Here is a 25,890-nt window from a genome sequence, read left to right on the forward strand (position 1 = left end):
AGGATAGTTAGTTACCAGGAGGGGTACCTAACTATTGTCCCTATCTTATCTTTCACTCACAGTTGTCTCCCACTCGAGAGTTAAGATGAGGAGAAAAACAGCAGATTGCTAACCATTTCCCTGTGTCCATTCACTTCTCCCATCCTCAAATTCTCTACTCATGTATTAAAATTGTCGGGCAACATAATTATCATGGTGTTATGCTGTTGTTCCAACTTCACCTAATTCCAAAAGCGAAGGGAACAAAAACAGCATCAGGACAGCTACATCAGTGAGATTGCTAGGACTAGGATGAGACTTTGTTAAGGTGGCACAATTTTACATGGTAGGGAACTTTTTTTTAAGGTTCAAAAGTTACTGTGGAATTTGGTCTCTAGGGAAAGACTCAGAATTTTGTCACAGTCATTTTCAGATATCTACTTTAGGTCCACAATAGAACTTTGAGGGCCCTCCTAAATTGACTTCTGCTTTTTTGGCATAAGATAATCAGTCAGTCACAACACCAAAGTCTTCAGTGGTTATTATTGTTACCTGAGTAGTAAAGTGTTATCTTCAAGTGTCACTAACCAGCTGACAGAGCTACAAAACCAAATCATTTTAAAGCCAGCAACATTAGCAGAAACATATTCTGTGGGAGCATCCTCTAGCAAGTGCAAGAACAAGAAACAGCAAGTAAAAAACAAACAAAAAGTATGAACTCTGAGACAAATTTCACTGCAAAGGGAATCAAATACTGGAAAGAGACAAGAATTCCCACCAGTTCAAAGGTTTTTCAAATTAGAAACAGAGAGGTAAAATTCACCCTTGTATCTAAATAAGTTTTTTCTCACTTATGTGAGCCTTTGATTATGTTTCTATATAAAAAAAATCAATATAACAAAGAATTCATTCTCAAACAAAAATGATCATAGAATCAGAATCGTAGAGTTGGAAGGGACCTCCAAGGTCATCTTGTCCAACCCCCTGCACAATGCAGGAAACTCACAAACACCTCCCCCTAAATTCACAGGCTCTTCATTGCTGTCAGATGGCCATCTAGCCTCTGTTTAAAAACCTCCAACAAAGGAGAGCCCACCACCTCCCGAGGAAGCCTGTTCCACTGAGGCATCACTGTAACGGTCAGGAAATTCTTCCTAATGTTGAGCCAGAAACTCTTTTAATTTCAACCCATTGCTTCTGGTCCTACCTTCTGGGGCCACAGAAAACAATTCCACACCATCCTCTATATGACAGCCCTTCAAGTACTTGAAGATGGTGATCATATCACCTCTAAGTCGCCTCATCTCCAGGTTAAGCATCCCCAGCTCCTTCAACCTTTCCTCATAGGACTTGGTCTCCAGACCCCTCACCATCTTCATCGCCCTCCTCTGGACCTGTTCCAGCTTGTCTATATCCTTCTTAAAATGTGGTGCCCAAAACTAAACACAATATTCTAGGTGAGGTCTTACCAGAGCAAAGCGATACCATCACATCACGTGATCTGGACACTATACTTCTGTTGATACAGCCCAAAATTGCATTTGCCTTTTGTATGATGATTGACTGCAATTGTTCACTCAGTACTTCTGGGTGACACATGCTACACATCAATTAAAACCTGCTGGGCCACATTAATGGCTTGGTATCAAACATTCAACAAAAACATCGAACAAAAAGAAGACAGCAGCTATGTGCTACTCTATGCTACAGTCCTAATGTGAAAGCATCTCCATTGGGGAAACACGACACCATCATTTAACAGGCATTTATCTTGCAGGTAGCATTGAAAAAAAAAACCCTCTAAAAGTTTTACATTCAAAGTTAACAACCACCCAGTAATCTCATTTGTCTTTAATAGCACAAGAAATGAGAACAGAATGCAGATCTAAGGGCTTCTTTCTCTTTTAGCATTTCACTGCTGGTAGAAAAGGGTAGACAAAAAATGTCCAAGACTCAATTACTGTTCTATAAATATGGGAAGGACACTTGCAGCTTTCTTTATTAGCTGTGCTTAGGGGTCAAGCTTTAGTGGTGATATAGTGCAGTGTATGTTTTAATGAGGATGTTTGCATTAAGTATCAGTAAGGGAGAGGAAAAAGAGGTGAACCACATCAAAACGGTATAAAAAGGAAGCCAATGGGTGAAAAGTTAATGGCTTTCAGAGGAAGGCGTTGTAGCAGAATGAAAGGTTGCTTTTTCTACCACAGCCAAGCCAAATATAGAAATTCAAATTGTCTAATAAAAACAAATCACTTTAATCCCACAAAAGCTGAAAATTAAACAAATTGAATTTTGTCTGAAGGCATCTCCAGAAGGATTCCATCTCCAGAGGAAAGGCTGAGTAGTCTGGAGTCAAAAGTTATTTGCATCCCAAAGTGGATTTTACATCAAGTTGCCATCCCAGCTGCTAGCTTGAGAGCAGAATTTGACAAGCTTCACACATTGTTGAGATATTAGTTCCTCAGAAAGTCAGGAAGAGACTGTTGGTTGGGGGGGGGGGGGGTTGGTAATACATCACAGACAAAATGCTCCATCTAAAAAAAAAAACACCTTTTCTCTACTCCAGTGTCTTTCTGAAGGTCATGCTGAGTCTTCCTCCAGAAAGCTAGAGCTGATTTACACATTCATAGCATTCCCATGAGCCTGACAGCTGCCAAAACTATAGGTGGTTGACACATAGCTTATATTCCACCAGAGTTCCTTTGAATTTGGTATAGATAAAATGTGAGAAGCTCTAACAGTCTGGGGGGGGGGGGCAGAGTTTGCTAGGAGTATTTCAAATAAACACAAAAATTAGTACCAGTTGGGGTTTTAACTATCTACTCATTTTTGTTCTTCCAGCAATTTCTGCTGCCATTCTTTCAAACTCTGCAAATCTAAGGTGTAGAAGGCAAAATAAGCAGCAAAATTTTAAAAACTTAAAGCCCCGGAACAGTGAACTAGATATAACATTCTTCTGGTTCTGTGTTGAAAAGTACTCCCACAAGTCTGGAAAGCAAACAAATTCCTGCCCAAGAGAGACAGAAGGACAAATATTAAGACACCAGTCCTCAGTTCTAATAATACCCAGTTTAAAATTAAGCACATAACTCACTAGGATCAGGGGAAAACAGATAGTCTTTAATACACCAGCTCTGATATGAAAGATGCCCATTGAGGCAATTAAAAAGGCAGAAATGACCAATACGTATGGCTCACACTGCCAGTTTTGTTGTTTTGGGGCAATTTCCACCTTCAAGAATGAAAACAGAACTACAGAAATAAATGTAACTGACATTTAAGGTGAGAATCATTCATGATCACAGATGATATGAGATATCCATTTCTTCAATGGAAGTAATAATTCATATCAATTTTCATAGCAACGTATTTCTTCTTTCCCTTTTGCAGTGGAGGGAACTCACATAGAGCAAGATCTGTCCAATTGCACTTCATCAGAGGTCATGGAATTTCTTGCTTCAAACCCAAGGTAAGCTGGTGGAATGTGCTGGCACTGCTTGTGCATTTATGTACAAAACCTTTTCAAAAAACAAGGTTTTCAATGGAATTACAGCAGTCACAACTCATCATAATCAGTAGCTATTTCCATTAAGTAACAAGCTTAATCCACACTATATCATGAAGCTCATCACAAGGGAATTTGGGCCAAGCTCTCTTAGCATAAACTACTTCACGGACTTGTTATGAAAAATGAAGTTGGGGGAAACACATATACCACCCCCCCCAAGCTCCTTTGAGAAAGAGCAGGACAAAATGTAAGATATCTACAGTTGTACAGCTTTAGGAAAAATCCTGCTTTTCACACATCACACCCCTTATTAATCTGTTTATCAAGGAACATTAAATAGGATGCTGTTGATCCTATATTAAACAACTCCCAAATTTCTCTATTTATTAGAATAAATTATCAGGAAGATGGTATGCCCTAGAACAGCTCTATTTATGCACATGGGAGCTTCCTCTATCCTAAGTCAGAAATTTTAATACACATGCAGGAAGCAATACCAGGTCACATGAATGTGTCAGATTTTTCAAGAGTTTGTGTAGTTTCCCATCCTGTAGGCCAGCAGGAAATAGGCTATGAGTGCTGCACAATTAGAGGGCTCACAAATGATGACTAGGTGTACTATTTTCCCCCCTTGGTATATTTCTGTTCAGATCTATCGGACCTCTCCCTCCCCCTCCCCCCCAAAAATTTGGGAGTTCCTGAAAAAAACCAGATCCCGAGATCAATTATGTATTTGGATTTGAAATTTTTCAAAAATCCTGATTTTTTTTCAGGTCCAATAGACCTGAACCAAAAAACACTAAGGAGTGGAGGGGAGCAGTGGCAAAGCTGCTAAAAGCAGCAGACAGGTGGCTCAGCTGGGTCTCTTTTGGGTGGTCCCTTTAACTCAGACTGCCAAGAAGCTGACCTTGCAGGGAGAGCTCTGGGCAGCCCAATTTAGACTGGACTGCCCAACAAAGCCCACCAAGAAATTGATCCTGTGGGGAGAGTTCTTCCCTTTTCTCCTGAAAAATCCCGGATATATTTGGAAAGCCAAAATATATCCCCAAAAACCCAATTTTTGGTTCTGGTAAACCTGAATGCACACCCCTAATGCTGACTCAGTGCACCTGCTATCATGCCGCCACCACCCACCCTTTATCCCCAATGCCAACAAGGGGATAAAGGAATAACTTTACATTTTGCATTATGGACAAAGAAAAAAAGCAAGTAATTTAGTGGCATACGTTATGTGATGCATTTGCATGTTAGTAACCCAGTTCTTCCCTTTTTACCACTAACCCCACACCCCCACCCCAAAGGAAACTTGGTTAACACTTTACTTGAACTGCTGGTCTTTGGTGCTCCTTGTTTTTGCCAGAAACCGTTCAGCCAGCTTCTCTAAATTCCTGGAGTAATCCATCTCAATCTCTGCCTTCTTGCGGAAGAAATCTTGTAGATCCTGGAGCAGCTGTACTCTAAGTTCACATTGCTGATCAAGACATTTCAGTTGTTCAATAAGCTGAGCTCGAATCTCTGCAAACCAGGAGGGAAAATGACACACACATACACTGTTAAAGCAGATTCCTAACACAAAAGGAAAAGTGATTAATTGCTTGATGCAGTGCTATGCTTCCCAAAGAAAAACAGAAATATACATTTGGTAAATACGCAATGTGGTGTGGTAGACAGAGCAACAGCCAGTTTTGGTTCAAGTACTCTCTCAGACATGAGGCTCACAAGCTTCAGTTAATTTCATTCACTTGCATATCATGAAACACTGTTGAGGATAAAACAGATTAGCCTCATATATGCTGCTCTGTGCTCCTCAGAGGAAGGGCAGGATATGATATTATGCAAAAGCAAGTCAGTAACAATTAAGATTAAAATCACTACCATCCCTCACATGCTCCCTCTGGCCTCATACCAAGCAAGATTTCAGCAAAACTTCCCCATGGTTACCTACGGAGATAGACCAAAAGCTTCAATTGTACTTTGGACGCTGCATGATCAAGGCATAATCAACTAATGAGGTTTTTACTGAAGAAAATTATATCAATCTGCAGCATATAGGGGTGTATCTTGCTTCCCAACAAAGCAGTCATTGCTCAAAAAGTATACTGAATCTCTGTTTAGATAAAGACTGCAGGGGGGGCTGGCTAGTGCTGGAATTCTCTAGTGTCAGATCAGTTTCCCTAAGGAGGGAATTCCTTTGCAGGCTCTTCCTAGGACAAAACCAAATCAATGATCAGCACTCCCAGAAGGCTCCAATTTGGGATTATTCAATTAGATGCAGGGATTCCTGCTGTACTACTGCAATTAAATGCAGCACATCAAATTAAGAATGTTCTGCTTTTGGAAGACCCAACAGATTCACATCTCCTAGTTGGAAAAGGCCACAGGAAAGAAAGCCAGTTCCATTTTTCATGAAAAGAATGTCTTTCTACAGAATCTGCAAGCAAATTCCTTTTGCCAGGAAAAAGGGTGTTTTTTCACATTAGAGAGGGCTCCCATTAATACTAGGCTCTTTAGACTGATAAATGTTTCATTAAGATCACCCAAATTTTGCAGCATATACGCTGAGGGAGCGTATATATTTATATAACCCACAGGAAAGCTACACTAACCCACCATCAAATTTTGAAACTGAAAGCAGTTGAAACTGAAAGTGTTCCCACAATTAAAACCCATCACCTACTATTTTTGGCTACTGAGCTGTTAAGTAAGGTGAATTATTCCAGCATCATCAATACCTCCAAATCACCTGCCACATGATTAAGCATTTTCCTCCATGACTCCCTGGAAACTCAAAATGTTAATTAGCACTGTCTGTTACTGGTAGAAATTTGCTGTGGAATCTCACAGCCTGTTTATAAAGCAGCCTTGTTCCAAGGCTGAATTTATATTGAACAATATAAATAAGCAAATGCCGTACTTAGCATTCAAGGCACTTCTGTCTTTGTTTATGACTGCAGATCATCTGGATACAAAGCTTGATACAAATTGTCTCATTGGGGGCAAAAGGGCTGTTGCAAGTATTTATTTCCAAAATGGTCCATTTGTAAAATGTACACACAGAGAGGCCAATCACATTTAAATTAGGAAGAACCCATGATTGAAAAAAAGCCAACAGATATCAGTCTTTTGTCTCACTAACAGAACTCAGAAATATACACCAAAAATAGAACTGAACAAGTGGGAACCCACAAGGACTTGCAGGAGGCGTCTTTCCCTCACTCTCCTGCTATTTTCTCTTTCCTTTTCCCAAAAGCACCCATAACCTCTCACCTTTTTGTGCTCCTTCTCTCTATCTAGGGTTGCCAACCTTCAGATTGGAAAATTCCCGGAGATTTGGGGGTAGAGCCTTTGGAGGGCAAGTTTTGGAGAGGAGAATGACCTCAGCAGGGCATAATGCTGTTGAGCCCACCCTCCAAAACAGTCATTTTCTCCAGGGGAACTGATCTCTGTCATCTGGAGAGTAGTTTTAATGCCAAATCTCCAATGCCCACCTGGAGGTTGGCAACCCTAGTTCCCCTGGATGAAATGGCTGCTTTGGGGGTGGAGTCTATGACATTATACCCTTCTGAGGTCCTTCCTCTCCTCAAACTCCAGCTTCCCCATGCCTCACCCCAAATCTCCTGGAGGCAACCCTATCTCCTTCCCACGCAACAGCTAACCTGCCTTTAGCTGACCCTCTGTCTTAAGTTTTCCCTCCCCACCCCTGCCTAGGAATACTGTGGCTCAGTTGTGTTGTGCCACAGTTCCGTTCCCATTCTCTCCTTCTCAGCCAGTCAGCAACCTACCCTTTATCTACCTCTCATCTTTAACTGTATTTATTTATACCTCACCTTTCTCCATGATGGAGACCAAAACAGCATACATTATTCCACTCTCTTTTTTATCCACACAACAACCCTATGAGGTAGGCTAGTTTGAAAGTATGCACCTTATCAAAAATCACACAGTGAGCTTCCACAGCAAGATGGGGATTCAAACAGCAGTCTTCCACAGCAAGATGAAGATTCAAACTTCATACCATAGGGTGGCTGCTGTTGAACAGTGGCAAGCAGTCGGGCCCAGTTGAGTCTTGCAAGTCAGGTGGTGTCAAGTCACTCAGACGTTGCTGCTAGGCCTATAGCTGCCAACCTCCAGGTGGGACCTGGAGATCTTCCAAAATTACAAATGAATTCCAGACAACAGAGATCTGTCCCTCCAGAGGAAATGGCTTCTTTGGGGGATGGACTCGATGGTCTTATATTTGGTTGGTCTCTCCCCTCCCCAAACCCTGCTCTACTCAGATTCTTCCTCAACATCTCCAAGGATTTCCCAGCTGGGAGCTGGCAACCCCAGTCAGGCCTGATCCCAATAAATCAGGCCAAAATGGACCTTGAAAAGAACCTGCCCCCCACTGCCTTCTCCTCACTGAAATCAGGAATGCTGTTGTTGCATAGCAGCAGCCACTAAGGGAACTCCTTGCTTAAAGCTACAGACACTCCTTTTATCATTTTTGCTCTTTTTATAACCCCCAATGTTGTTGTCAATTTTTAGATTTCAGATTTTTTTTTCTCCAAACCTTGGCCTCTTTTCAGGTTTGTAGAAAGATCTGTCTTGCCTCATCACAGCTCCAGTCACCAGATTTCAGTGTCAAAAGATTTCCCAACTTGGTTATTAGAATGTAAGATCAACCTTCAAGCAGCACACCATTGCCTTGAGCCAACAGTCAAATGGTGAAGGAAGCTGCCCTATTAGACAAGTACACACACACACATAGTCATCGCTTCCTATTCTAATCATAGGTTTAGCTCTTTTAAAGTTCCCAAGTGTTACTATAATTTCATAGCTCCATTATCAGAAATTGATCAATGCATACAAAAAAGATCAGGACATAAATGCATGCAATTTTCATGTGTCTTACCTGCAATATGAATACCACACACCAACAATTGTAATTTTCAGAACCAGAGCCAACATTTAATACCAAATTGAGTATAGAACTTTCAGTGTTTAGCAATTCCCTTTTCAGCAATTCCCTTTTCATTGCTTAGCAATTCCCTTTTCAGTACAGTGACCCACAAAGTCCAAATTTACTTGGTATGATAACCCTGTTTGGTATGGTGACCCATCCAATGTTGACCCAAGGTTTTTTGGCACTCTAGGCAGACTATGATCTTGGCACACATTCAGTTCAGCATTCCATTTTCTACAGTGGCTAAGCAGATATTTTTGAGAAACAACAAACATGTGGAGGTTACAATTCAGCTCTGACCACCCTCTCCTTCTCCATTACACCCTTTAATTCCCCATAAGAGACTAAGAAAGTCACTCTTAGTCGGGGCTGGATCGGGGGGGGGGGGGCAGAGGGGGTGTTTTGCCCCCAGAGCTGCCAGAGGGGGGGGCACCAAATTGGACGCCTCCCCCCCCAGGGAAGGGGGGAGAAAGATCGACTTCTTTTGCACCGCCACCCAGCCCGCAGGAATCCCTTCCCTTGCCTCATCCGCAGTGATACAGGAATGCAATAATCGCTCCCTCCCGGTTGCTTTTCTTCTCTCCCCCCCTCACCACCCCAGCCCCTTCCCACTGGCGCCTGGTCGTACACACATCCCCAACAGCATAACCGGTTGTGTGTGTTGGGGTGGGAGGGAAGAATCTCAAGGGCTATATCCTCCCCCCCTTCAGAAGTGCTTTCATCTCACCCCCCCCCCAAAAAAAACCAGCCTCTTCTCTGCATGAAAAAGCCGTTTGCCAGCAGTCTGACAATTGCAGTTTATTCCTGCAGCTCACCAAAGTAAAGCAGTGAGAAAAAAATCCAGGCTGACCATTTACTGCAACTGAAACAGAGAATAAAAAGAAGAGTCGCTTCCTCTATTCCACCTCTGGGATTCTTCTGTAAACAAGACCTGCTCACTCTCTCCAAGACCGCCACCCCCTGTCTGTCCACCCTTTCCAGACTTAGACCCAACAAACCTGAAGGGAAGATCATGGACATGCTGGTAGGAGAGTCTCAAAGAAATCAGTGATTGACTTGCATTGGAGTAATTTTTTATGGAAAATGGTAAAAGTCGGATCTACACGGATCTTCATGCATTTATATGATTTTTACATTGAAATGAAATCAAACCGCTATTATTCTGTAGATCCTATTTTAGACTATAGGCAGGACCAAAAAAACATGCTTCCACGGATTCGTGGCACCTCACCAGTGCAAAAACAGAGTTCCAAAGCACAGATCCTCATGAATTCATATGATTTTTACGGTGAAATGAAATCAAACAACCATCATGCTGTAGATCCTGTTTTAGACTATAGGCAGCACCAGAAAAATCATGCCTCCACGAATCTGCAGCACCACAACAGTAGCTACAGGCCTGAATGTGATTAATTCAAGAAACTATTTTAGATCTGGAAATTGCTTCTTTCCTAAGTGCATAACACCACATAGAGCTTTTGTATCAGGGGGTAAGAAATGGTAAAGCATTTCACCAGCCCAAACAAATACACCTGGACGTATAAAAATATAAATATTAAGAAGAAAGCTTCTTAATGCACACACATCTGGAGAGATACTGCCGTTGTAACATCCCTCTGTTAACATGCTTTTTGCTCACTATAGCTTTCTATTCCAATTTGCCTTTCATTGACTTTTTTTGGAAGGCGGGAGCAAAGCAAGCTCAGCAATTTCTAATAATAGCTATTGTACCTGCTGAGGAAATCGCTTTTGTAGCTTTTGGAGCAGGTAGCACTGTGCAGCTGGGAGACCTAGTTCTGAAACAGCTTAATCCCATGGAGGATTTTACCAAGCTAAAACAGCAGCTTTTACTGCCAGTAGTAGAGGTAATCAGAATACTGGCCTTCTGGGGTCTTAAAGTGTGTGGGGGGAGGGGGGATCTTCTTGGGTAAGAAGCCAAGGAGAAACAGTTCACTGTATTAATTCACTTAGCCTATAAATATTTTTTCTGAATTAAAAAATAACTACTGCGGATTTTTCAGTCTCTGTATGCAACAGAAAGACCACAATTATTTCCAGCACTACTACTCTCTGAAAACAGTCCTCGCTTAATTGTAATTTGAAATGAAAGATATTGCATAAGGAATTCTATCAATGTCTGCATTTCTCTTCCATTTCAAACTAGGACCAGGGGATGAGGAAAATAATCAACTTTTTTAAAGTTACAGGATACTCTTGATGTAGAACTTCTGTTTCCCAACAAACTTGACCCAAGCTCTCACTTCTAAATTGTTATAGAGGTGAATTGTTATAAAGTCTGAATTGTTATAAAGTCATTCTCTGAATTGTTATAAAATCATTACGTTGAATTACTTGCGATCCTTTCAAAACCTAACTACACAAATAAAGATCTAGTTACCTGCCTTGCATATTGTCAGAACTTGTAACTTTTTCTCTGTCTGCCTTGGCCAAACCGACTCCATGCTGTAACCTAACACTAACACAGAGTCCATAGCCTGAGCAATTAACCCTGCCCTCATAGCTATTTCAAATATTTAGGGCTCCAGGACGGGCGACAGATAGTCTCTGTTCAACATCCACAGGTGCCCTTTTGAAGACGGGCTGTTTGGCCTTCACCACAGGGAAGCATCCTCCCTTCTGATAACGAAGCCTGGGAAAAGAGACACTTGTCTGTAACCCGTGTGAATGATAGCTTTATTGTACTTTACTGATGGCATAAAATGTAACCAAATGCCAGGACTCGGCATTACTGTTATCTCGTTGCTCTAGCACTGTAGTTCTTCAATAAAGATCCTAACCTTGTAACAAGTATTGGAATCGTCTGAAGTTCGTTCCAGTTCTGACATTATAGCAGTAATCCTTTATTTTGGGACTTATCTGGACTGGCAACCTGGCCCAATGGCGGCAAAGGCTTCAGACAACGGAGAGCCCAGCATCCCACCGGAGGAAGAACCCTTAGACCCGAAGGTAACGGGGGCGAGACGCAAACTCAAAGTCCCCGCACCCTTCTCCGTCGACGCCTTCCCACCACGGACCTGGAGCCCGAGGAAATCCACGGCCGCTAGGGACGCCGCGGAACAGCGCTACCGGGTCCTCGCCACAAGTGGAGGGGAAGGAGAGGAGGATGAGGCCAGAGACGAGGGACTCGGCACCTACGGCGGTGGGGACCTGATCCGAACGCTGCGCAACGAGCTGTTCGATTGGGTGAAGGAGATCCACGACGAGGTCCACGCGTCCCGAGTGCTGATGGCTGAGGAAATGCAGCAGAACATAGGCGCGATCCGCGACCAGATACGCGCCCTCCAGGGCGCCGCGCCCGCAGCGCCGATCCCTCCGCCCCCGGGCCCCGCGGGCGGAGGAGGGGGTGGTCCCGCGGGGCCACCGCCGGTCGCCCCTCCAGCCCCACCGCCGAGCGGACCGGCCCCCCCCCCGCGCCGCCCGCGGCTCCAGCGGCCCCAGCAGCCCCGGCCGCGCCAGTGGCCCCCGCTCCCGCCGCCCCGGTGGTGCCGGCCCCAGCAGGCCCCACCGCCCCGGCCAGGGTGGATGGCGGAGGGACCAGAGAACTAAAGATTACGTTCGACGGGGACGAAGTCGAATACTTCACCATCCAGTGCAACACATTTTTTACGCACTGGGGAGCGGGCTACCCCACTGAGGCGAGCCGGGTCGACCACATCGCCTCCAGGCTGAGGGGACCGGCGCGGAAATGGTACGTGGGGCTATACACGGGAAGAAAGCCCGAGCTGGCCACAGTAGCCGACTTCCTGCAAGCGATGCTCCGTCAGTACGGGGATCCCTTGAGGGAGGAAAAGGCCATCGAGGCGCTGCAAAGGATCGAGCAAGGGAACCGCACAACGCGAGAGTATGCCACCGAGTTCATGGGCCACTGCGCGGCGGCCAGGGGCTGGAACGAGGTGATGAAGTACACCGCATTCAAGAATGGGCTGAACGCGAACATCCTTGACCGATGCTACCACCAAGGGAGGCCTGACACCTTGGTAGGATGGATCCAGCTGGCGGGAGAGGTGGAAACCGACCTCCAACATGTCGGGATGCGGCGTCAGCAGCAGGGCAGGAAGGGGGGGAAGCCGAGTCCCGCGTCCGGCAAACCCGATGGGAAGCGATCCCCCGCAACCTCGACCCCCACCGCCGCGACTCGCAAGTGCTTTAGGTGCGGAGACCCGAACCACTTAGCCGCCAACTGTCCGGTGCGGCAGACACCAACCCCTACTCAACCCAAGCCGGCGCCCACTGCGCAAAAGAAGAAAGGCGGTTGCTCCAAGGAGCCCAGTCGGGGTGCCGTCGCCACCTCCTTGGCGATTGACGAGGATGTTACCTCCATAGAGGAGTCCAGCGAGGAGTCCTGGGACCAGGAGTCGGCGGGAAACGACAGCGACCTGCTTTAATCAGTGCCGCAAAGCAGGTCCAGGAAATGCCGGCACTACTGACGGTGAGAGTTACCGGGGGTCTATTGTTCATGGCGGTCACCCTCCTGAACCCCAACCTTAAGCGGTTTATGCACGCCCGCGCCCTGATTGATTCAGGGTGCACTCGAGACATTATTACCCCGCGCCTAGTAGAGGCGTTAGGACTGGCCACGTCCCCCCTACCCCACCCCATCCAATTCGAACAGATGGACGGGTCCACCATGAGGGGGGAGCCCTGCACTTTGGAGACCCAGGCGACCCCCGTGGGGACGGAAAATCACTGGGGGATAGAGACTTTCGTTATCATCCCTTCGTCTTCCTTTGACGTGGTGGTGGGGGCAGGGTGGCTCGCCCGGCACCAACCGGACATTCGGTGGGCTGAACAGATTGTGCGATTCCCTGACTGGCGGTGCGAGCACCACCACTGGAGGACTGAGTGGGGCCCTAAAGCCCCTCCCCAGAACGAAAGACTCTGCCTCACTCTTGAGGAGATAGGGGCGATCCCCAAGGAGTACAGAGACTTAAGGAAAGCTTTTAGTGAGCGTGAGGCGGATGAGCTTCCTCCGCACCGCCCTACCGATTGTGCCATCGAACTAATCCCGGGGCAGGAGCTACCCAAGGCAAAACTTTACTCGATGGGTTGGGCGGAGAAAGCGGAACTGAGGAAATTCATTGATAAAAATTTGAAACGGGGGTTCATCCGGCCGGCCACGGCCCCCCACGCAGCACCGGTCCTATTCCGCAAGAAGAAGGATGGTAGTTTGAGGCTTTGCACAGATTTTCGTGGGATAAACGGGATTTCCATGTCAAATGCTTACCCGATCCCGCTGATAAAAGATCTATTGAGCACAGTGGCTGAGGGTAAAATCTTCACCAAACTCGACCTCCGCGACGCGTACTTTCGCGTGCGGATTAAAGAGGGAGATGAGTGGAAAACGGCATTCAACACACCTATGGGACAATTCGAATACTTAGTGATGCCCTTCGGACTTCAGGGGGCGCCGGGGGTGTTCATGAACTTTATCAATGAAGTGTTAAGAGAATTTTTGTACAAGGGGGTGGTGGTGTACCTGGATGACATCATTATTTACTCAAAAGACCTTGAATCGCATGTACCATTGGTGAGGAAAGTGTTAGCAACCCTATGCCGAAACAAATTGTATGCTAAACTGTCGAAATGTGAGTTCCACAAGATGGAACTAGATTACCTTGGGTTCCGAGTGTCGGGGGAGGGACTAGCGATGGACCCCGCAAAAATTCAAGCGGTCTTAGATTGGGAACCCCCTCGAACCCGACGGCAGCTCCAATCATTTCTCGGGTTCGCAAATTTTTACCGCGGATTCATTAAGGGGTTCGCCCGGGTAATGCTCCCCCTCACTGAGCTCCTCAAAACCAAGGGAAAAGGGGACGAGGCGAAAAAACCCGGCGCACGCCTAACGTGGACGCCGGAGTGCCACCAAGCTTTCAATGAGCTCAAACAACTTTTTACCTCCGAACCGGTACTTGCTCACCCTAATGAATTGAAACCCTTTGTGGTGCAATGTGACGCCTCCGACGTCGCCGTAGGAGCCATATTGATGCAAAGAAATGAGGGGGGGAACTCCGTCCCTGTGCCTATATCTCCCACAAATTCTCCAATGAACAGAGGAACTGGTCAGTGTGGGACAAAGAGGCTTTTGCGGTCATGTTTGCTCTCAAAACATGGAGATCCTGGCTAGAGGGAGCTCGAGTCCCCTTCGAAATTTGGACCGACCACAAAAACTTGGAGGCCCTCACTGGCCGCAGCAAACTGACCGCAAAACAGATCAGGTGGGCGGGATTCTTCGCCAAATTCGACTTCGTGCTAAAGCACATCCCCGGCACCAAAAACTTTTTGGCCGACGCGTTATCACGCATGCCCCAGCACGAGAGCCAGAGGGAGGAAGTAATCGACTCTCTCATTCCCCCCTCCGCCATCGCGGGGGGAGTAACCACCCATTCAGGGAAGCAAACTGGGGCCCCCGACCCGCAGCAGAAGGAACGCTTCGCGGCAGAAGCGGAGCTAGAGGGGCCGGAGCGACCAGATGGCCTCGAGAAGGGGGAAGGGAGGCTCTGGTTTCACAAAGGGAAAATTTATGTGCCTAAGTCTCTGAGAAAAGAAGTCCTCGAGCGGGGTCACTCCAGCCGCCTGGCTGGTCACTTCGGGTATGTAAAGACTCTCAACTTAATTACCCGACAGTTTTGGTGGCCCAAACTAAAGAGGGATGTCTCTGAGTTCGTTCTTGCCTGCCCCACGTGTATCATGTCCAAGCGCAGAGGGGGGAAACCACCTGGCCACTTAGTCCCCCTTCCAACAGCGAGCCGCCCCTGGGCAGTAGTCTCCATGGACTTCATTGTAGAACTCCCTCCTTCCCAAGGGAAAACAGTGATATTGGTGGTGGTGGACACGTTCTCTAAACAAGCCCACTTCATCCCTTGCAAAAAACTCCCCACTGCCAAAAAATTAGCCCAGCTGTTCTTTAACCACGTGGTCCGCCTTCACTCGTTCCCCGACAAGGTCATTAGTGACCGCGGGCCACAGTTCGTTGCCAACTTCTGGCGGGAGTTTTGCAAAATAGCAGGTATTGAGCAGGGGCTTAGCTCCGCTTACCATCCGCAAACGGACGGACAGACGGAGAGAGTTAACGGGCTTCTCGATCAATACCTGAGGTGCTACATTAACTACCAACAAACAAACTGGGTGGAATTGCTCCCCTTCGCAGAATATGGGTACAACAACAGCCTCCATAGCTCGACCAAAACCTCCCCCTTCCAAATAGTCAACGGCTACGAAGGGAAACCCTTCCCCAACCTCCCTCTGCCATCCGGGTCTCCGGAACCCACTTCTTGTCAACAATGGTGGGAAGAGGTACGGGGGGGATGGAAGGTGATCCAAGAAAACCTAGAGGAGGCGAAGGAGGAGTACAAACGCCACTTCGACAAAAAGCACGCCCCCCAATGGGAGCTGAAAGAGGGAGAGACAGTCTTTCTGTCCACCAAGAACTTGCCCCTCCCGCAGGGGTGTCGCAAGCTCGCTTTGAAATACCTGGGACCCTTCAAAATAAAAAAGGTTATCAATAAGGTGACCGTAGAACTTGAGCTGCCTAAATCGTTGAGTAAGATCCACCCTGTTTTTCATTGCAGCCTTCTTCGCAAAGACCCTGGAGCTACGTCCTTTCACCCTCGCCCTCCGGAACCGCCTCCGACGCTAGTGGGGGGTCAGAGTCACCATGAGGTGCAGGAGATTTTGGATTGCAAAATCCAGCGGGGTGTGTTGTACTACCTTATCAGGTGGAAATACTTCCCCCCGAGCTGTGATGAGTGGGTAAAGGCTAGCGATGTATCCGCCCCGCAATTGCTTAAAAGGTTTCACCTGCTGTACCCACACAAGCCCAACGCGAAGAGCTAAGGGGGGGCAGTATGTCAGAACTTGTAACTTTTTCTCTGTCTGCCTTGGCCAAACCAACTCCATGCTGTAACCTAACACTAACACAGAGTCCATAGCCTGAGCAATTAACCCTGCCCTCATAGCTATTTCAAATATTTAGGGCTCCAGGACGGGCGACAGATAGTCTCTGTTCAACATCCACAGGTGCCCTTTTGAAGACGGGCCGTTTGGCCTTCACCACAGGGAAGCATCCTCCCTTCTGATAACGAAGCCTGGGAAAAGAGACACTTGTCTGTAACCCGTGTGAATGATAGCTTTATTGTACTTTACTGATGGCATAAAATGTAACCAAATGCCAGGACTCGGCATTACTGTTATCTCGTTGCTCTAGCACTGTAGTTCTTCAATAAAGATCCTAACCTTGTAACAAGTATTGGAATCGTCTGAAGTTCGTTCCAGTTCTGCCACATCAAACTGGTGACTCCTTTGCTTTTGCAGAAATGTGCTACATCAGGGTTACTGCTTTGCAGCAAAATCAACCAGTGTTTCCATAATAAGTAAAGTAACAGCTGATTGCACTCCTTGCAGTGGGAAATGGTTCCCTGAAAACTCAAGTGACCTGTCTGCAAGAATGAGCAGTATTATTTTAATTGCTACCAGAATTACACACTACAAAAATTAAGACAAGAATTTCCTGGAGTTCAAAGAGCTTTTTGAGGCTATACAGAGTTCTCATTTTAGGATATGTAATATAAGCACAAAGATTTTGAGAGGCCTACTGCCATCCTACTACAAAGTAAGATGAATTAATGCATTAGAGAACAACCTACAAAAAAACTGCAGATGCAATGCATAAAATCACAGGACTGATACCTCCTAATCTGCACACTCTGAATTAAGCTCCCTATTAATTTGATTTTCCACATTCTTTTCCCCTTCTAAAATATCCACACCTTTTTTTCCTTTGGATGGTATTGCCAAAATTTATATAACCCAAATCACAGCATGCCATTAACAAAAGGACAAGGATTTTAAGAGTGAATGAAAATATCTGGCAAGTCCACCTTAATGGTTGAAAATATCTGGCAAGACTGCCTTAATACAAAGAATGGAGAAAAGACCAAAATACATATTCATCATCCTTTCTGACTCAGAGTTTTTTCCCCTTGTACCCAAATATGGGGGAAGATTGAGAAAAGATGTAACATAAAAAGAGCTCTCAGCATGCCAACAGTACAACTAGAGTCCTTCCTCCTTTACAACTGTAATATACAGAGTACTTACAGGTGTCAGCCTTGCCCTTCCCACAATGCATCAGGTGGGCTACCCTTATTTATTTTTTAAAAATAGAAGTGCCTCCCCACATTCTTGCATGTAGGTTTATTAAGGGTCAAGCTTATAGAAAGCCCAGTGCTCATCGACTTCAAAAACAGCACTTTCAAAGTGTTGCACAATTGTTAAGAGTTGGAAGGGAGCATGCAAGTACAGTAAACAAGCTGTGTTCACATCCACTATGAACAGAGAGAGGTCTGTCATGAAGTCTATATAAGTACATAAGAACATAAGAGAAGCCATAATGGATCATGACAATGGCCCATCCAGTCCAACACTCTGTGTCACACAGTGGCCAAAAAACCAGGAGCCATCAGGAGGTCCCATCAGTGGGGCCAGGACACTAGAAGCCCTCCTTCTGTGCCCCCCCCAAAGAACCAAGAATACTGAGCATTGCTGTCCCAGAAAGAGAGTTCCAACAATATGCTGTGGCTAATAGCCACTGATGAACCTCTATAGGCTGAATGATGTCTCACTAATATAAAAAGAAATGTTAAAACATTAAAAAGACTAGCTGGTTAACTGGTGCATGAGCTTTCAAATTCATACTTTCATCAGGTAACATGAACTAGAATACCAGTTACTTCAGCAAAATTTATACTACCTAATTAAGAGTTCAATTATCACACATTTTGCAGTTTTATCAGGGAATCTAAAGATGTTTAGTTGTCTTGAAATCTAACCATCACCCCATTAAACATAAAGGATCTCTACTACAAGTACTTCTTCCCATCTCCTAAAAACAGCCTACCACAATGTTCTCATCAAGCTAAGTGAATACCAGCAATCTCAGGAATCTGAAAGGGACAATCTGAGGAGAAATTAAATACCTTTGCAATGCTGGTTGGGAAGGGATACAATTGCTTGAGTCTTCACAAGTTTGCTTTTCATCTCTTCTTATACCTTTTATCTCCACTTGAATCTGTCTGTTACAGGTCAGATTTTTATGTTACAAATATATGGATATATGCTGCCTACTCCTGCATTTGCTAGTCAAAACCAGCTCATCAAATATTTTAAAGGCTTTCATTTATAGAATGGAAAGTTAACTGACTTCATGTACATCTCAAGAGCACAAAATTCCCCTAAAGGTCAGCTGATCTGAAGTTTGCTTTTAGCCCCCAAAAAACCATGTTCTAAAAGATGACAAACTTCAGAGGAAGTTCAGTTAAAAATGCAAGAGAACAACTCAGTGTTATGAAAGCATGAATGCAATTAAAGCTTTTTAAAAAATCTTCTTTATAACTGGGTTATCATACACAACAAGAAATCTCTTTTAGAATGAGATCCTGCATTTAATACAGAAATTCCAGTAACCTGCCTGCTGAGCATACACACTGTCTGCTGCTGTCACAACAATAGTTACCAGATTGGCATGAATAGCTTCCACTGAATTTTAAAATGCTGTTTTTGCCACTTTAGGGAAGTCAAAGTGTAAGTACTAACAAAAGTACAAATTCATTATTATGCCTTTCAAGACATCTGCACCAATAGGTTCATTTTCACAATTAAGTTCAAAATCTATGAAAACCTGAACCATTTGAGCCCACCATAGCTTCATGCATATGCTTCCAACTGCTTCCAGAGCACTGAAACGTTTTCAAAAGGCTCTAATTAAGAGTTAAGAATGAGCAGAATCACTAGGTTCTAGAAATAGAATGCTTTCCACTCAGCCAGATTCCGGTGTGTACTGAGTCTCTTCCTGGAAGTGACATCATCGCACTGGGAACACTCTAGGACTCTCAAAAGAACTCTATAGTACCAAAGAGTTTTGTCACAAATCCTAGAGCATCCATGGTGCAATGTTCCTAGAGCATTCCTGGCATGATGTCACTTCCGGGTAATGTCATTGTTCTGCACGCATTTTGTGTGAGAGAGAAAACAGTCCCCCACTGCAGCAGTGGAGGGATTTGGCAACCCTAATCAGTAGTGCTTTCTGTTTGGTACAGCTTTGGCTTCAAAGTCTATGTAGAGAAGCCTGGTGCAGTCCTTTGAACAGCTTCAGGCCTCTGCCATATCAAGTGAGCAGTGATGTTCTTGCTATGTCCTTTCACTGGGAGACTCAGCCTCAGTCTCTGCTTCCATCTTGGGCTTGTGACCACCAATCTTCAACTATTCATAGAGGGCTCATGAAATGCAGTTCTTGGACTATTCACAGAACAGCAGGAGGTTGGTTTGGCAGAAGAATAGGCAGGAAAGGGGATTTTCAGTCAAGTCACATCATAACCTCCAATGGCTGCACAGAAAACTATTATCTAGCAGAGAGACATTTCTAGGGATGGGCATGAGCCACAAACTAAACCGGGAGGCCCTGCAAACTGTTTGGGAATTTAGGAGTGCAGGAATCTTTCCTAGGACTCCTATCCCACCCAACTCGGCAATTCCCTAACACAAATCTATTGAAAGAGACCATAGCTCCTTTAAACAGGGTCTGCAAAAAGCCTGAAAAACAGCTGAGAGGGAGGGGGAGTAGCGTGCTCCCCACGGCTCAGTTGTTTTTGGGCTGTCTTATGTAGTCCCTTTAAACTTTGTATCAAGTGGGGATGGTAGGGACTGCATAAGGAAGCCTGAAACAGCTGAGTGGCAGGGAGCAGCTCTCTTTGTGCTCAGCTGTTTTTGCAGCTTTCACAGGGAACAGAAAGCAAGGGTTTAAAGAGACTCAGATACCCAGACCAGATACCCAACATATACATGATGAAGACCTCAGAACAGGTGTGTGGAGTCCTAAAATGTCCATAAAGTTTTCAGCAGTCTTTTTACTAAACCCTATACCACTGAACTTTGTCTGCTTCAGGACCGCCAATAAATAACAGAGCTGAGACTTCATCATAGGGTACTAAAGCACAGCTCTAAGAATACCTAGGGCATGTTAACATCTACCGAACAGGCCAAGAAAGCACCAATACTAATGAGTCCTGGGCCTGCTCCAGAATACTTATTGTATATATGGCCATATGAAGCTGCCTTTCACCAAGTCAAATCACCCCATTATGCTCATTACTGTCACTGGACTGGCAGCACCTCTCCAGTGTCTCAAGGAAAGGAAGGTCTTTCATAGCACTTGTGCCTCATTATCATGAGGGACTGAACATATGCACACACAATAAATGCTCTACATCAAGTCCACAATGGATCTGAAGCACACTGTGGTTGGGGCAGAGTTCCAACCCATCTGTACTAAGGGACCTCGGTTTATCCAAGATTAAGCTAAACTAATATGCCTCATTGTGCAGGGTGAATCAACTTATTTAGCCTCCCCAAATGGGTCCAATAGAAGTGGCACAGGAAATGCCTCTGCCATCTTTACTGAACACTAGTGGCCCAGCAAAAAACATGTGCTTCCTTCCCCTGACATATTCCAGGACCAAGAAAGGCAGCAAATGTCCAGATGCATGGCAGAGAAGTCATACCTCCCTCCAGGCTACCTGTTGTAGACTTTGAACTTGCTACCCCAGAAGCAGTGGTAATGGCCTCCTCCATCACCAATGCTTGCTGGTTTGACACACCAAACAGTTGCTTAGGTGATGAACAAGTCTTCTTATTCTGGCCTTCCTGGTGGGGATGCCACTACTATGGGAAGTTAATCCTCTGTGAGCACACATAACCAACCCCCTTAATTGTAACAGAATTTTTGTACATACTATATAAATAAAACAATTAATTAAATTACTATCAGCTAAAATTTACAAATATTTCTGTTATAATAAACCAAAAGCCCACTGTGTCCTAAAGCAAACAAAGTCTAAGAGTTCTGGGCAGAAGGCCAAGATCTCCTTGGCACACATATACCTTATCACAGCACAGGACTTCCAAGATGCTCTTATCTTAACCCCATACGCCAAGCAATTTAAAATAAGAGACTGACTGAAAAACCAATTTCCACCCCCTACGTGATCCAATTTCAATTGCCGTTGCTCACTCTCCCATGTTTTGTCCTAATCAATTATAATAAAATCAGGTTCAGTGACTGAAGACAAGCTCCACCCTGTTAATATGGAAATTCAAACAATTGTTTTCGAAGAGCTTTTAAAAATAACACACATGCACACTGGCATTCAGTGAGACCTGGGTCCTTTTCAAGAGTTTGATTTTCTGTCATTTTACCTTGATGCAAAAAGCATATCAGGGCACACAAGTAAAATGAGGGAAAGGTTAACTAGATTATGGAAAGAAAAGAGGGTCTTTTAAATTTCAGCTGCAGCCAAACTGTTATCAAATATTACAGCCCACAAGCGAATTAATGAAAAGTTAACTACGAAAAGCTACCTAAACAAAACAGAAACTCAGTGTGACCAAGTATTTTTTCTCTTTCAAGTGACTCAGCAGGTCAAAACCAAAATGCTCTGAAATGAACAGAGAGCCACATTTATACAGTCAGTTGAAGTGTAATTTTAGATCCTAGACCTCATCTACAATCAAACTCAAAACTAAAACAGAAACTCCTGTCTCGTAAAGCTATAATTAGCTTATGTTCTGAATGTTATTCAAGTGGCGCTTGGCGTTTACAATAATGTAGTCTTTTGCTGGTTTCTTAAACGAGCTAAAGAAGTTAGATAGTTATGATTTAGTCTAAAAATAAAGTTTGTATTTTGAATTATGAACAACCTCATATATAAAACCTCAACATAAATAAAACAGAAAGGTATGCATATCAGAAGTTCAGATGACTTTTTTGATTTGAATAATGCTGAATGTCAGCTTCTAAATCTGGTTATGACAATGTAAAATAGTCCCCTGTACAAGCACCAGTCATTTCCGACTCTGGGGTGACATCGCTTCACAGCAGACTTTTTACGAGGTGGTTTGCCATAGCCTTCCCCAGTCATCTACACTTTCCCCCGAGGTTTTACTGACCTCGGAAGGATGGAAAGCTGAGTCAACCTTGAGCCGGCTACCTGAACCCAGCTTCTGCCAGGATTGAACTCAGGTTGTGAGCAGAGGGCTTCGACTGCAGTACTGCAGCTTTACCACTCTGTGCCATGGGGGCTGCATTATTACAATGTACCTCTACAAAAAAAAAAACACAACAGACCAAAGTTTCAACAATTGTGCTTGTTATGTAGAACCACAATTTAAAAGCAATAAGGGCCAATTCACAACAATTAAACTGATGCAGTTGGGAGGTGCTAATTCACTCATGCATGTATGCACTTAATACCTGTATATGATTTTCATATAAAGTATGAATTGTCTTTATTGAAAGTATTATTGAGCTGACATCAGTCATGACTTGATCCTGCAGACAACCTATATGAACTCCCAGTACTGTAACCAGCAGAGTGCAAACTTTGTTATCCCATGTATATTTGTGAAACCATAACACAGCTGAATTTTCACACAGTAAGACAAATTGACCATGTGAATTCACTCCAGTTCTTTGGCAAAGAGGCTTGTTACTTTCAGGTGGGTAGCTGAGTTTGTCTGAAATGACAGAACAAAGTGTGAAGGGGCACCTTTAAGACCAACGAAGTTTAATTCTGGGTATAAGCTTTCATGTGCATGCACATTTTCTTCAGAGAAACTGAAAGAAACACCTCAAGTCTTATATGTAGGTACAGAGAGAGTGGAGGGATAGTTGCTCAGAAGGGATAGTTAAAGTCAAGATGCATAAGTAACTGGGCAATAAGTATAGCTAAGACTGGATTAATGCAGTTGGTAAAACCTGTGAATAGCAGCAAATTAGTGTAGGAAGATAGATCAAGTGGGCAGCCGTGTTGGTCTGAAGCAATCGAACAAAGCAGGAGTCAAGTTGTACCTTTAAGACCAACTAAGTTTTATTCAGAACATAAGCTTTCGTGTGCTAAAAACATACTTCTTCAGACGAGGGGATCAGGTATAGTGGGCTGAAATAAATGACATTTGTTGATTAAGAGGGCAAACTGGCTGGGATCACATGGTGGAACAGTGTGACAATTTAGAAGGCCATTTGATCTGGATAGCCATAATAGGTAATAAAAGTTGCCTGCCAACTGGTGTTTCTGCAAGTCTAGGTAAATCACAAAAGGACATTATTTCCTAGGACATTATTTCCTTAGTCTTTATGGTGCTCTTGGGCTCTTGCTCTTTTCTAATTCTAAAAATGGGTAAAGAGGAAGGGAAGAACTTGTGAAACGCGCACTTTGATAACAATGACCAACAAAATGTACTCATACAGACATAAAGATGAGATTAAGTCCCAAAAGACACTGAGAGTGTTGAGGGTATCTGTCCATACTACAGGAAAAAACCAAGGGGGGGGGGAGAATGCTAAACATATCACATATCAACTCTAGCCTGGCAAGAGAAGGTTGCCTTAACCATGCTCCCCGCCTTTATCCACTTTTTTTCACTTCGCCACATTTCTAAACAAGGTTACCAGTACTTCATCATATGAACAGATCCACCACCACACAATAAATTCACACTATCACTCATTCAAATACACTGTGTTTCTACCAAAAGTGAAAAATGAAAAGTCAAAGAAGCAAATCTAGACTGGGGATCAAAGTATGGCTAGTTTTGGTCTTGTCTATGGTAATTTCCTGTATGAAATATCCCTACCGGAGAAATGGGACTGGACCATGAAAGTTTTATCGTGGTGTGAAATGGACAAACTAACTAGAACACTAAGAGACTATGATTTAGAGATATTCAAAAGGGAGTGGAGGAAATTTAAAGGATATATGGAGGAAGAGTGGAAAGTAAAAAGATATTGGACAATTTTTTAGTAGTAAGAATATATATATTGAATTTTGATCAGTTAGTAGTACCTTTAGTATTGAACTTGAATTTATAACCTCGGGGAAGTCATCATTGGAGGGAGGGGGGATAGAAATGTCATACAGTAACAGTATAAATATAACAGTGTAAATGTGCTGTCCCCGCAAAATTACACAACACACAGCCATTAAATCTAAACCTCTGGCAATAAAGGTAAGTACACCCCTAAGTGATAATGTCCAAATGGGGCCCAAGTAGCCGTTTTCCCTCCCTGGTCATGTGACTTGTTAGTGGTACAAGGTATCAGGTGTGAAGGGGGAGCAGGTTATCGCTCTCACTCCCTCATACTGGTCACTGGAAGTTCCACATGGCACCTCATGGCAATGAACTCTCTGAGGATCTGAAAAAACGAATTGTTGCTCTACATTATTGATGGCCTAGGCTATAAGAAGATTGCCAAGACCCTGAAACTGAGCTACAGGACGGTGGCCAAGATCATACAGTGGTTTAACAGGACAGGTTCCACCCAGAACAGGCCTCGCCATGGTCGACCAAAGAAGTTGAGTGCCCGTGTTCAGGGTCATATCCAGAGGTTGGCTTTGGGAAATAGATGTATGAGTGCTGCCAGCATTGCTACAGAGGTTGAAGGGGTGGGGGGTCAGCCTGTCAGTGGTCAGCCCAGATGCCGCACGCTGCATCAAATTGGTCTGCAGGGCTGTCGTCCCAGAAGGAAGCCTCTTCTAAAGATGATGCACAAGAAAGCCCACAAACAGTTTGCTGCAGACAAGCAGACTAAGGACATGGATTTCTGGAACCATGTCCAGTGGTCCGATGAGACCAAGATAAACTTATTTGGTTCAGATGGTGTCAAGTGTGTGTGGCGGCAAGCAGGTGAGGAGTACAAAGATAAGTGTGTCTTGCCTACAGTCAAGCATGGTGGTGGGAATGTCATGATCTGGGGCTGCATGAGTGCTGCTGGCACTGGGGAGCTGCAGTTAATTGCAGGAACCATGAATGCCAACACGTACTGTGACATACTGAAGCAGAGCATGATCCCCTCCTTTCGAAGCCTGGGCCGCAGGGCAGTATTCCAACATAATAACAACCCCAAACACACCTCCAAAATCACCACTGCCTTGCTAAAGAAGCTGAGGGTAAAGGTGATGGAATGGCCAAGCATGTCTCCAGACCGAAACCCTATTGAGCATCTGTGGGGCATCCTGAAAGGGAAGGTGGAGGTGCGCAAGGTCTCTAACATCCACCAGCTACGTGACATCGTCATGGAGGAGAGAAGGGGACTCCAGTGGCAACCTGTGAAGCTCTGGTGAACTCTATGCCCAAGAGGGTTAAGCCAGTGCTGGGAAATAATGGTGGCCACACAAAATATTGGCAATTTGGGCCCCCATTTGGACATTATCATTTAGGGGTGTACTCACTTTTGTTGCCAGCGGTTTAAACATTAATGGCTGTGTGTTGTGTAATTTTGAAGGGACAGCACATTTACACTGTTATACAAGATGTAGACTCACTACTTTATATTGTAGCCAAGTGTCATTTCTTCAGTGTTGTCATATGAAAAGATATACTTAAATAT

General features: G+C 44.6%; 1 protein-coding gene across 6 annotated transcripts in view; it reads right to left on the reverse strand.

The window, feature by feature from the left end:
* The window catches only part of SRGAP2 (SLIT-ROBO Rho GTPase activating protein 2), a 329,055-nt gene that overhangs the window by 209,871 nt on the left and 93,294 nt on the right, over window positions 1-25,890 (reverse strand). For 5 of the 6 annotated variants that reach the window (XM_060231292.1, XM_060231295.1, XM_060231293.1 and 2 more), the window contains exon 3: window positions 4,810-5,002. The exons of the other annotated variant lie outside the window; for it this stretch is intronic. In XM_060231292.1, the coding sequence (XP_060087275.1) occupies window positions 4,810-5,002 (193 nt within the window). The remainder of the gene's footprint in view (window positions 1-4,809; window positions 5,003-25,890) is intronic. 6 annotated transcript variants of the gene reach the window in all.

The sequence above is a fragment of the Heteronotia binoei genome, chromosome 2, assembly GCF_032191835.1.
Source record: "Heteronotia binoei isolate CCM8104 ecotype False Entrance Well chromosome 2, APGP_CSIRO_Hbin_v1, whole genome shotgun sequence".
In the NCBI taxonomy this organism is placed as follows: domain Eukaryota; kingdom Metazoa; phylum Chordata; class Lepidosauria; order Squamata; family Gekkonidae; genus Heteronotia; species Heteronotia binoei.